Genomic DNA, 12,035 nt, shown 5'->3' with positions numbered 1-12,035 from the left:
GGCCACTCAAGCAACGTGGCATGGATAACCCCTGGTGCCAAACAACGAAAACCATCCTCGACATTTTTATGCACTTAGAATGAATATAGACAGCGGGCATTAAGCTTTAAGCATTAAGCATCAAGCATCATGGATACTATATACACCCACCCACAAATGCCGGAAAAAATATTTCCATCCAGCTCTTGGGTTGCTGCTTTCATCGCTGTTACTCCATTCGAAAATTGCATACATATCCAATCCAGAGACGGCTAAATGTGCTACTCTCACTGACCGCGAGAGCCACCGATATAAATGTCCTCGCCACCCCGTGCAGCACAAGAATAATTCCACGGTTCCTTTACACCTAGATGGTTGCTTCGAATGCCATTGGACTGCACAGTAACATTCCAGTTGCCCATCTAGTCTCGCCACTGTTAACGACGTGCATGATGGCGCCTGGGCCCCGATTGGCTTTTGCGCTTGGGTTGGGTACGTGGGCTTTATCGGTTCATGCACATTCGGCATGGAATTTGCGGGTGATGGAGTCTCTGGTCGCGTTTGGGGATAGCTACACGGATGAGTCGAGGCTGAGATACTTTATTGAACATAAGGAACGCCCTCCTGTTGGGTGGATAGCTCCTGAGGTAACTACATATATATATATATATTTATGTGGTTTTTCCTTTGATTCTCCTATTGTATTTGATATTCATTTCTATTTCATTTCCAGTCAAAAGATGTTTGTTGGTGTAGTCTTTATGTGTGAGGCTGGCTGTATAGGCTGCTTTCATTTCAAGCAGTGATACCCCAACTAGCCCAAAAAGGGCAAAATGCTGGTTTTGATTGTTTCATTTGTCTGAGCAATAAAAATAACTATTTCTTTCAGACAAGAATTACCTCAAGTGGTGGCACCGTTTGGGCCCGTTACGCAAGCCGTTACACTGGCGCACAGCTATACAACTACGCCGTCTCCGGCGCCGTATGCTCCAATGACATCACACCTCGATTCTTCGGACCGACCAACTCTACGTTCCCTTCTGTTGAACAGTATGAGATCCCCGCGTTCATGGCAGACGCCAGTTTCCAAGATCCAGCGACGGGGATACCATTCTTGAATCTCCCCCGGCGGGAAACCGTCTATGCCATTTGGATCGGGACTAACGACCTAGGCAATGGGGCGTTCATGACCGATTCGCAGGCTGCAGGGACGACCTTGCCAGACTATGTTGAATGCGTCTTCCGCTCGCTTGATAGGCTATATGATCATGGAGGCCTGTATTTCGTGCTAATGAACTTAGCCCCATTGGATTTGTTGCCTCTATATGCCCTACCGGAGAGGGGCGGAGTGAGGCGGCCGCCGTTTTGTCCGAACAAGCCGGAGAATATTACGGAGATTTCCTATCGGATGAAACAGGCTGTTGTGGCTGTGAATGAGATCATGAAATTAAAGGTCGAGATTTCTATGTGGCATCGATATCGAGGGGCGGGTATTGCCCTCTTTGATACGCATTCGTTGGTAAGTCAATTTCGCCTCTTTGCCTGTTTTCTTTAGAGCATTATACAACGTCAGGTGAAAAAGGCCAGTTGCAAAAAAACACAAAAGCTTTACATCGGAAGAAAAATTAATCTCCCAACCAGCTTTCGGACATGTACTTCAATCCAAGGCGTTACTTAAACGGCACGAAACCCCCCGATATCCAGGGCTGGATCAGACACTGCGATCACAGGGGACAAAACTGCGACGATCAGCCCTCTCCTGACTCGTACATGTGGTATGATGAGTTGCATCCCTCTGAACAAACCGGTCGGATCCTTGCGCAGCATTTCGTGGAGGTTGTTAAAGGGACCAGTGCATTTGCTACGTATTTCAGCTGAGAGGCGAAAGTGAGTTAGGAAGGGGAGGTATATGGGTTTTGGATGTCAGTCATGATAGTTGGCGATGTATAGGTATACAAATATTTTCATCGGTCTCCGTTGGTAGAGGTTTGGCAGGTTGACTTGGATTTACTTTGCGTCCATGCTGCTCCGCATTTATAATCCTGATAATCAAGGGAGACATGTTGAGTTTATGAATCATTTTGCTTCGAAAGCTCGAAACTTATAGTAGTTCTTCTCTCAAAAGTATAAACCGCGAGCATTGGTTCTGTTCCCCTGGAGAATTAGTTCTATCATAGATCTGACAAGTTACACTCGAACCACGGTTCCAACAAGCGGCAAGATAAAAGTTTCCACTTGTCAATCCTCATGACAAAACCCTAAAATATAAAAAATTCAACTTTTCATTCTTCTGTCTCCCTTTCAGCTTCAACTCTAATATTTTGCGCCGTTCCTCTCCAATTCTCAACTACCTACTATCATATCATATCTGTAAAAGAGCCATGCCTCTCTCCAAATTTGATGGGCTCAAACTTCCTGCCTCTGCGGATTTCCACGGTACGGTCGTTCACCCACAGTCCAAAGAAGCTTTACCCCTCACTCCATCTATCCCGCTGAAAACAAATTGAAAATACTCATATCTTCTACCTTTTCGCGGAAACCTCCTAGAGCGGTAATGAGCTAATGAGAAATTGACAAATTTAAATAGTACATTTGCGAGATGGTGACATGATGGAGCTCGTGGTCCCCACGATCAGGCAGGGGGGCGTCAACACCGTCTACGTTATGGTACGATATCTTCTCAACCCCGAATCCACATTCGCAGGAAAACGGGACCGGAGAGACCCGTCTATACAGTATCCTAAATGACTATCCACAGCCCAATCTCGTTCCTCCAATAACCACCGTCTCGCAAGCGCTCTCCTACAAAAAACGTCTTCAAGCTCTCGAACCCCGCGTCACTTTCCTTATGTCCCTTTACCTCCACCCCTCCATCACCCCCAAAACAATAATCGAAGCTAAGCAGAGCGGCATCACGGGTGTAAAATCTTATCCAGCAGGCGTAACCACAAACTCTGACGCAGGCGTCATTGACTATGCAGCCTTCTACCCGGTCTTCGCTGAGATGGAGCGACAAGGCCTGATTTTAAACTTACACGGCGAATGCCCCTCACACGGAGATATTACAGTAATGTCCGCGGAAGAGCGCTTCCTACCCACACTCCTAGATCTACACTCCCGCTTCCCGCGCCTCCGTATTATTGTGGAGCACCTCAGCACCGCTGCAGCAGTGGAGACGGTGAAAACATGCGGCCCGACAGTCGTGGGAACGATCACGGCACATCACCTGTCGTTAATCGTAGATAATGCATTCGGCGACCCATTCTCCTTCTGCAAGCCCGTGGCGAAATTGGTGACGGACAGAGATGCACTATTACGGGCGGCGACGTCGGGAAGCACGAAGTTCTTTTTTGGGTCGGATAGCGCGCCACATTCGTCTGTGGCGAAGAGGGGCGGGGATAAGATTGCTGCTGGCGTTTTTACGCAACCATATGCGACACAGTATGTTCTCGACGCGTTTGAGAAGGGGTGCGAGAGCGGTGTGTTGAAGGAGGAGGACATCACGAAGGCAGTTTTGGAGAGCTTTTTGGGCCGCTCTGGAAGGGAGTTTTATGGTATTGAGCAAGAGGAGAAGGAATTTATTACGCTGAAACGGAGGAAGGGGAGGATTTTGGATGTGTTGAAGTCGGACAAGACGGATGTGGTGCCATTTAGAAAAGGGGAGGAGACGTGGGCGTTGTCATGGGAGTAAGTGAGGGACTGGACAAGAGATAAAGGGGGTTTTTAAAAGGGATATTGGATTTTTGCTTGATGTCACATATCAAACCCCTGAGAAATATGATATCCAATATTGTTCAAATATCGGTCTACACGTGAGTTTGCCGAAGAGCAAACTTATTCCAAAGTTGGCCTCGAAACGTTGGGCAGGGGAAATAGAATCAAGACCTCTTCCTTGTTCCCGGCGCTTTCAATCCAAAGATGATAATTATTGTTAAAATTTTAATGAGAAGAATATAATGTCATCCCCGGTCAAAGGACTTGCTCAGGGATGCAATGGTAATTAAATCGGAGCAGAAGAAATAAAAACACATTCCTATCTAATTCCTGAGCCTCGTATGCTGTATTGGTATATTGGCTAAAAGAAAATTTATAAATAACCAACGACAGTAGAATGGAACAAAAATCGGGCAAGAAAAGATTTTTCCAATACCTTATAAAAACAAAACGTTTATGGGCATATTCCATTTCTGTTGACCGAAATCAGCACATACCAACATAAATAAGAATGAGACGGCATTACCCCTATCCCCCCGACCCCTCCACATCAGACACTATTTTTCTTCTCCGCATAACAGCTACGATAATTTTCTCCAGCGTACTGCCTTGTCCGCGCATCCCGCACACTCTGTGACCTAACAACATTAGCTGCAGCTTCCATGCTCCGATCACTATTATAGGACAGACGACCTTCCATACTCCGGCGCGAACTGGTGTTTGTCCTCGTTGTTCCTGCTGTAGATACGCTGGCGTATGAACAGCGGTATGCATCTTTCTTGTTGATGTCGCTACTTGGAGAAGCAACGCTGACGGGGGGCGTTGAGGTGACGCTCCGCATGAGGTCTGCGTCGAAGGTGACACCTACTTCCAGTGCGGCTATTAGGGCTGCCTGGAGCATTTTGTTCTGGCGCTCGAGGAAGGCGATGCGGGCTTCGCATTGCGAGTGTAGAGTGGGGTCTTGTGTGCGGGCCCGGGTAGGTAATGGTTGAGGGGACGAGGAGGATTGGGGGTGGTTGCTGGCGCTGTTTCTGTTGCTCTTTGTGCTGGTAGAGCTGTTGGTGTTATTGCTGTGATGGGTTGTGGTATGCTGGTTGAGGCTAGGTGGACTGGGGATATCGTGGGAGAAACGCTCACGGAGAGGAGATCGGGATACATGGGGGTTGTCAATCCGGGTGTCAGAGCTATTGCCTGTGTAGAAGAAGGTGTTTTTGCGATTGTTGTCTTTTGGGCTTGGGTTGGTTCTTAGGCGGGAGCGGTCGCAATCTAGACCGCCAGCATGCTCTTCGGTAGATACTGGAGGAGACTGAGGGGTAAGAGGACGAGCGCCGCTAGTTATCATTTCTTCTCTTGGGCCATCGAGCTCCAGTCTGGATATCTGGTGCTCTGCTTGGGTTGACCAGTTCTGATGAGGTATATCGGTTGCTGAACGAGCACTCTTACTCGACCAGCTTTTATTGCTATTGCTTCTGTGCGTGCTTCCGCTGGAACTTGACACGCGTACTTCGGCCTTGCGGGCAGTGGTAGCATCCAAAGATACAGTAGATGGTGGCAAGGTCACCAGTTGATTTGCGATTAGAAGCGTCTTGCTTGTGGAAGAACGCAGAGAGGATATGGGAGGATCCGCTGGCAGGGGCATGCTAGGAGGAGAACCTGGCGTATCGTTACAACGGGCCTTGGGGGAAGCCGTCGACCCATTCAACGGTCTATCTTTCGTCTGCTTGAGGTCCTTTGGTTGCTCACACTCGCTTTGCATTCCTTCTGATGTGCTGCCATGCAGAGCCGGAGCTTGGTATGCATCCCTTTTGGTGCATCCGCGAGCAGCACATATATCTCGCATTCGCAATGCAAACACTCGCTCTGCTCTGGACATCTGGTCCAGTGGTTTTGTTGTATCCACTTTCAACGGTTCAGAAGTCTCCAAAAAGCATAATTTTTTAGACTCCGATGATGCTTTCGGAGTTAAGCGTCTTCCAACATTGCTTTCCATCGATCGCCGTTCCATAGGTCCAGCGAAAGTAAACTGTTCTTGTATATTTGTTATTTTGGCTTGGTGATGGGAATGATCTCCGGTCTCAAGGCACGAAGGATAGCTGTTGGGAGCTTGAACAAACGTCATGTCCAGTGACGGTGACGGCTCTTGTGGTAAAGGCGAAACTGCCAGAGGAGATTTCTTCGACAACAATATTCGATTCCCACTTCTGTTTGCCATTGTCGGCTCGTTTGGTGTCGAGGTCACCGCATGTGGCTGCTGTATCTTATCTAGCGAGGGAATAGAAACTGCAGAGTGAGGGGCATCCGACCAGCGACCCGGGCGAGGGAAAAGAGAAATCAACGACTGCGCTTCAGTGGAATTTCGGGGGAACGCTGGTGAGAAACCACGACAACAACTCTTGAAATCAGAGGTCCGGCCGCGGCCTGGGTGATGATGATTGAAAGCAGCGAATAGCGACGAGCTACGGCAAGCCCCCTTACTGGAGCTTCTGGGCGGTAGACACTGAAGGTCGATGTGAGAAGAGTCGGATGGCGGGCAAGGCAGCGGTTTAGTTGTCTTTGTATCTCCTTTTACTTTGTAATCCCAAGCAGCTGCAACTGGCACTATACCATGGAGAATTTCTGAGGATTGTGGGGCTGGACCCGTGTTATTCAACGGGGGGGGATTATTTTTATCTTGAAACTGGAGCCGTAAAGGTGGAAGAGCTAAGAAGGTTGATGAACCCGCCGCAACAGTCTCCTGAAGAAGACAAGGCTTGAAATGGGATTCCTCTGGGTGATGGGAATTCTCGGGCTTAATCTTATTTTCTTCTGAGAAGCCCTCCCCGCTGCAGCTCCCAGCCGGGATGCTGCTGTGGCAGCCGTCTGGCGCTGTGGATAAGACGCCAGCATCCCTAGCCTCGGGAGGTTCCAACACTAAAGAGTGCGGCTCATTGTCTGAATGGTCAGCATTTGTGCCAGAAGGACGTGCAATAGTGGACCCTTCAGCGCTTTCAACGCCACGGCCCAGGGTGTTCTGATACCCTGGAGCGAGCGCTGACCTCGCCTGCCAGCACACTTCCTCTGGGGCCCGTCGTTGCTGGGAGAGCCGTCTCACCATCATATTCCGGCCATCATTTTCGCTGCAGTTTTTGTCTGGTGTAGTTCTCTCGTGCTCGGGCGACAAAGACGGTAGCCTGCCTATTCCTGGATATAAAAAGTCGCGATTCTCGTAATCGATCAATCTCGACTCCCTTCTGGTGCGCGTTCCAGCAACCATCATCCACTTGCGCCGCTGAGGGTTGCGACGTTGATCGTCCTCAGCCAGGTGCAATTCCACTTCTCCGTTCATGTTCCTCTTCTTTCTCGCCTTCGGAGTGGTTCTCCACATCCTCGACTTTGGGCTCTCCGTTTGGACGTGATTGCCCGTTTTTGCAGCTGTGTTGTTCTTGCGCCATGTTATTGACTTGGTGCTGTCTTCAAGTTGTCGCAGCCGCTTACGACCTGATTTCAACAGCCTCGCCACGATCTGATACGGGGATGAATGATGCATTGGCTCATGCTGGCATTCAAGATATCTTATGAAATCAAGGGTATTCGTATAACTGGCGCCGTATGTGCTCGCTGCTGTCATCAGACACGGTCCGTACTGGCTCACTTCCTCAAGGGAATTATTCCATGTATCAATCTGGATGTTCCCCCATCGGCTGAGGGGCCGTTTATCAGGTAACGACATTGATGCTCTTTTGCCCACCGCTATTATCTCGTCCCTTGACCGCCCAATAGGTTCAGTGGGACTGGATGCACCAGGTCTTGCGGGGACCACGTCTGGACGTTACACCTGGTGTGAGCTGTCAGCCAGACGAACATCTATGGAGGCAACTGCTGTTGAAAATGGTTTCCTGGATTATCTTTTGTCATACAGAATTAGCTAAGGGGAGCCTTCTCTGGCTACTATGCTACTTGTTCTCGAGTTCGAATTTGCACGCACAGCGAAACAGACACTTAAAATTGTAGGTACATGTACATGCAATGCAGATATAGACATCTTGTCTACGAGACACTCCTGCATGAGCGGAAACCCGCAGTTGAACAGCAAACACCCCTCTTCATGTTGCGAAAGTTCAGGCTAGATATAGATCAGAGATAACGTACCACAACACAGCGGGGGATGCAAGGACGTTAAGATATAGGCTGGATGACAGGTCCGGGGACGGATGGCTCTGTGCGCTAAATAGTGGTGAAACTCTTGTGTTGGAACGCTCGAAAACAACAGTAGATGCCTAGCCGCGGGGTGAATGAATATACCTGTATTCTATCCCAAGACCCCGAGCTCAGATGAAAAAAGCATTGAAGCGAATCATCACGTCAAGTAACAAGACCGTGGCCGGCACCGTGGGGGAACAATGGAGTGATCCCACGCAAAAAAGGGCTTGCCAGAAGCCCGCAGGGTTTGGTTATTAAGTCAACCAACCTGCAATAGAATTCATGAGATATCGGAGGAATATATGTTTCCACCACTCTGGAGGAGCTGGTTTTCTCTTTAAACGCTTCAACCAAGGCCAACCACAAAGAGGTGACAGACAAAACAGCACGGGGTCGGGGAAAAATAAATCTATCAAGTTGATAGTCTCAAGCATGGACACATTAGTCCGTCGAATCCAGGGCCTGCGTACAGATATCAAACCTGATGCCCCAAAGCTAACCTGGAATGCCCTTGAGCATCCCATCTAAGATCTCACTTTGTCGATCTTCCGCGGTATCGTACGGTCAACCCCCGCTTTGTTGCCCAGATATATTATCTACGAACTGTGGCTGTGACAAAACTTGGATGGCATCCATCAATTGGCTTCGTGAACCGGAGAAGCTTGTTCCAAAACGAAACAAAAGAGGCTGGGCTAGCGGGCGATCGTCGCTGAATATCCCTGTAAAGAAACGCCCAAAATGCATATTCATGTAGACATGAGAGATCCACGAATAACAGGCTTAGTTGATGGCAACGCAAAGGCTCACCGACCCTTTGGCTAATCTGTCCATTTAGGATTGTCGTCTGGTGTTGTCAACCGGTTTAATGCAAGACAAACCCAACCCCTCAGTGGCGCACCGCTGAAAGACAATATTTGGGTGAAAATAAGAAACAAACTCAAGGATGGACAACTTGTAGTATAGAGAGAAAGATTACATTGCCCCTCTTTCAACGCCCAAATTGACCATGAACGGGCACAAAAAGAAAAGTTGAATTTCCTGTATCAAGAGCCAATCCGAAAAATAAATAAAAATAAAATTGTCGACAAGAAACCAAGAAACTTTAAAATTATATCAAGGAAATACCCAAACCCCGTTCTCCAAATCTCTGCAAGCAACTTCCATCACCGTCAAGTGGGTGCAGTCCAATAATGAGAAAAATTCCAACTGTCTGCTGTGGCAAGGCGGCACCAGCTTGACCAGGAGACAAAAAAAAAGGAAAAAGAAAAAGAAAAAAGCTTCGTCCTTGAAATCCCGACCAGCACAAAATAAATTTTCGAATAACTAAAAGTTCATCTCACTGCATAGTGACCCATGTTATCCGCAGCTCTACCCCTGGTTCTCGATGTGCCAGGCCTCGGGTGGATTCCGCTGAACGAACGCACAAGACAGTGCATGTCGTGGTTGTGACAAGAGCCGACGGCGTACGGGTTTTCGAATCAATCAGTTCAACCCCAATATACGGTGTGGACATACCGATAGTGTAATTGTTTGTTGGCGATGGGGTTGGTTTTCTCTGCGCGTCTCAGATGCTTGCCTGGTTTTCGGATCGCAGATTGTCACCGCATCTGAAGCCATGAATAACTAACTTTGGATTAGGAGTGAGCCAGAACCCGTTCACTTACTCTATAATGTCTATTTTTCAGAAGAAATGGTGAACAACCTCTCCGGAAAAGAGGTGAACATATCATCCACCCAACCTCTCCGGGAAAGAATAGAAACTGAACTGCCTATAAACGGGATATATGGGTAAACCCTACATACTTCCCCCTTGCTTTTCCATCCCAGCCAGAACAATTCTATTATCATGAAAAATGGATATGAGACATAGTATATCTCGACGGTCGCTTTCAATCCAATCTCTCAAAGAAAAGTTCTCCGAAACATATCTCTTTAGAATCAGCTATAAAGGAACAGCAAACGGGCATCGGTAATTGGAACTCGTCGAGAGGGAAATACGGATCATGGTCACTCTAATTTGCACATATTCGTTCCTTCGACAGACACTGACAAGCAAACGGAATCCGTAGTTAAACGTTTAGACTTGGTTAGCTTTGAGCCTCCTGAAAAGTCAATTCAGAAGAAAGAAGAGAACGGGACGGATTCGACATGCCTTGACATGGCTTGAGCTTGCGCACGCACTCCCCTGAGATCGTTGTCAGATGCCTGTTGCCAGTTGGTGGACTAACTATTCGTCATTCATGACGCACGCAAAGCTACCCGCGAAGTAATCTTGGTCGCTATTCTCACGGAGTAGTGAAAGGAGGCCAATAAATTGATCAAGCCAGTCAGAGACTCCGAGGGGGGGTAGACGGGAAGTCTGATCAATCAGCCGTCACATATCGGTCAATGAATCCATGCAGACGCATTAATAGTTTTTCTCGTTAGTTAGAGATCTCAACTTGCAGGAGGCGTTGAGATTTGGCGTTCTAATATTCATGCTTCCTAGGCAATCGGTTGATTTTTCTGCCTGATGGAGATTCTGTCATTGGGGAAGAATGAACGTCTCTTGCTGTTCAGATTTGATTGATTGTTTTATGCTTCTTTTATTCTCTTTTCCTATCTTCGTTATGTATTCATGGGTGGAGCTGATTCGCCGTAGCTATTTGTAACTGCACGAGATGAACAGCAGTTCAACTTCAAATGATAACTCCATGTTTTCTGGGTCTAGTTTTCATATAAAACTTCCCTAAAGAAATGGAGAGATATAAAGAAAAAAATGTCCCCTGCATATACATAATAAACATGATGCCAGCACATTGCTTTACAGCCGTGATTCGATAGGGTGATATCTTCATTTGTTCATCCGTATGCGTGAACCAACAGCCATAAAAGTTCTTGTAGAAGAGATTGCAAGGACTGCTGTGCAAGAGGTGATCTCAATCAGACCCAAAAATCTTATCAATATTAAACAATATAGCTGTTGTTAGGCAGCCCAAACGCTTGTAAAAATTTGGCCGGCCTTTGGTTGCTACATTTCTCATCCACATGCATCATATTACAAGGATGTAAACAGACTGTATTTGCAAGTCAGCAAATACCATGGAGAGTAAGTTCGGTTTCGTCGATCTTCTCACCCGATCATTCAAGTATGCCAGGGGTGCGTATCTTTTCTTTCTCTCTCTTTTTGCCACCAGGCCAGAATAGAATATGAGGTCAATCCTTGGATTTCTTGGAGAGGGATTCACCCCACTCAGAAGCAGTCAATAATTCATCTGAAAAATGAGCGAAAACGAGAAGTAAGAGGAGTAAGGAATGAAGGGCAGATATTCCTGATATCCAATGCAGGAAGAAACGGGATGCAACGACAATCCCCCAGTTTAATCCGCATCAAACGCATGGATGGGGAAACCGAGTCCTGGAAGCCCAGGTGTTGCATGTCGATTCAACTGGATATCCACATTGGAACGGTTGCCCGCCATCTCGTGCTGTGCGATGTTACGCATGCTGTGTGATGTTGCTGTTTGTACCAAGACGTATGCGTTTCATCCATATAAATAAACACATAACTAAGTGTCATACACACTCTGTGGATGGCAATGATATGCTGTCCATGTGTGTAAACGTGCATACATGGACAGATTCTTATAGATGGCCATACGCATTATTCGCGTTTCGTGTGCACGTTGAGCTGCTGAGCGCCGGACATTGCATCTTTCAATCCTGTTCCATTTAATTCCTGAAAACATATTGTCGAGCTGGTTAATCCACAGCTGGAGATCTGAGATCCGAAATGTATGGTATTGTATTTCTTCTCCTCTGCGGCGTCGAAAAAACCCCATGATATTGAACAGACGAATATAAGTTAAACATAACGACGATGACTGCCATAACAGCCTACGAGTTAAGGGAACAGAGACAGTAAAAAATCATATCTTTGAAATTTGTCTCTCCCGCCTTTTAAGTAACCAGAGTAACCAGAGATGTCCCATCCCAGATTCCGAAGCACATAATTAAAAAAAAAGAAAAGTAGAAGGAAACAAAGCCTTAAATGTCATGAATCTGCTTGAAATTGTTCATTCTGAACACTATCTAAACCAAAATTGATGTAGAAAACGATAAAATCAGCATTAAAAGACAAAATTGGTCGGGAAGGGAGAAAGGGAAGGGAGCACTGCCAAATA

The 12,035-nt window shown here is 47.1% G+C and overlaps 3 protein-coding genes across 3 annotated transcripts; 2 read left to right on the top strand and 1 right to left on the bottom strand.

Moving 5' to 3' along the window:
- Positions 1–431: 431 nt before the first annotated feature.
- Positions 432–1,857, top strand: PADG_07971 (uncharacterized protein; the record flags this gene model as incomplete). The annotated part of the gene is made up of 3 exons (XM_010765050.1): positions 432–626; positions 869–1,498; positions 1,621–1,857. The coding sequence occupies 3 exons, from the start codon at positions 432–434 to the stop codon at positions 1,855–1,857; spliced, it is 1,062 nt and encodes a 353-aa protein (XP_010763352.1).
- Positions 1,858–2,360: 503 nt separating this feature from the next.
- Positions 2,361–3,670, top strand: PADG_07970 (dihydroorotase, homodimeric type; the record flags this gene model as incomplete). Its single annotated transcript, XM_010765049.1, has 3 exons — positions 2,361–2,415; positions 2,567–2,646; positions 2,738–3,670. 3 exons carry the CDS (start codon positions 2,361–2,363, stop codon positions 3,668–3,670), a joined length of 1,068 nt encoding a protein of 355 aa, XP_010763351.1.
- A 573-nt stretch (positions 3,671–4,243) lies between these two features.
- PADG_07969 (uncharacterized protein) lies at positions 4,244–7,402 on the bottom strand (the record flags this gene model as incomplete). The annotated part of the gene is made up of 1 exon (XM_010764956.1): positions 4,244–7,402. One exon carries the CDS (start codon positions 7,400–7,402, stop codon positions 4,244–4,246), a length of 3,159 nt encoding a protein of 1,052 aa, XP_010763258.1.
- Between the last annotated feature and the right edge of the window lie 4,633 nt (positions 7,403–12,035).

Source organism: Paracoccidioides brasiliensis (genome assembly GCF_000150735.1).
Source record: "Paracoccidioides brasiliensis Pb18 unplaced genomic scaffold supercont2.13, whole genome shotgun sequence".
Classification (NCBI taxonomy): Eukaryota; Fungi; Ascomycota; class Eurotiomycetes; order Onygenales; family Ajellomycetaceae; genus Paracoccidioides; species Paracoccidioides brasiliensis.
This window is presented reverse-complemented; position numbering and strand designations above follow the sequence as displayed.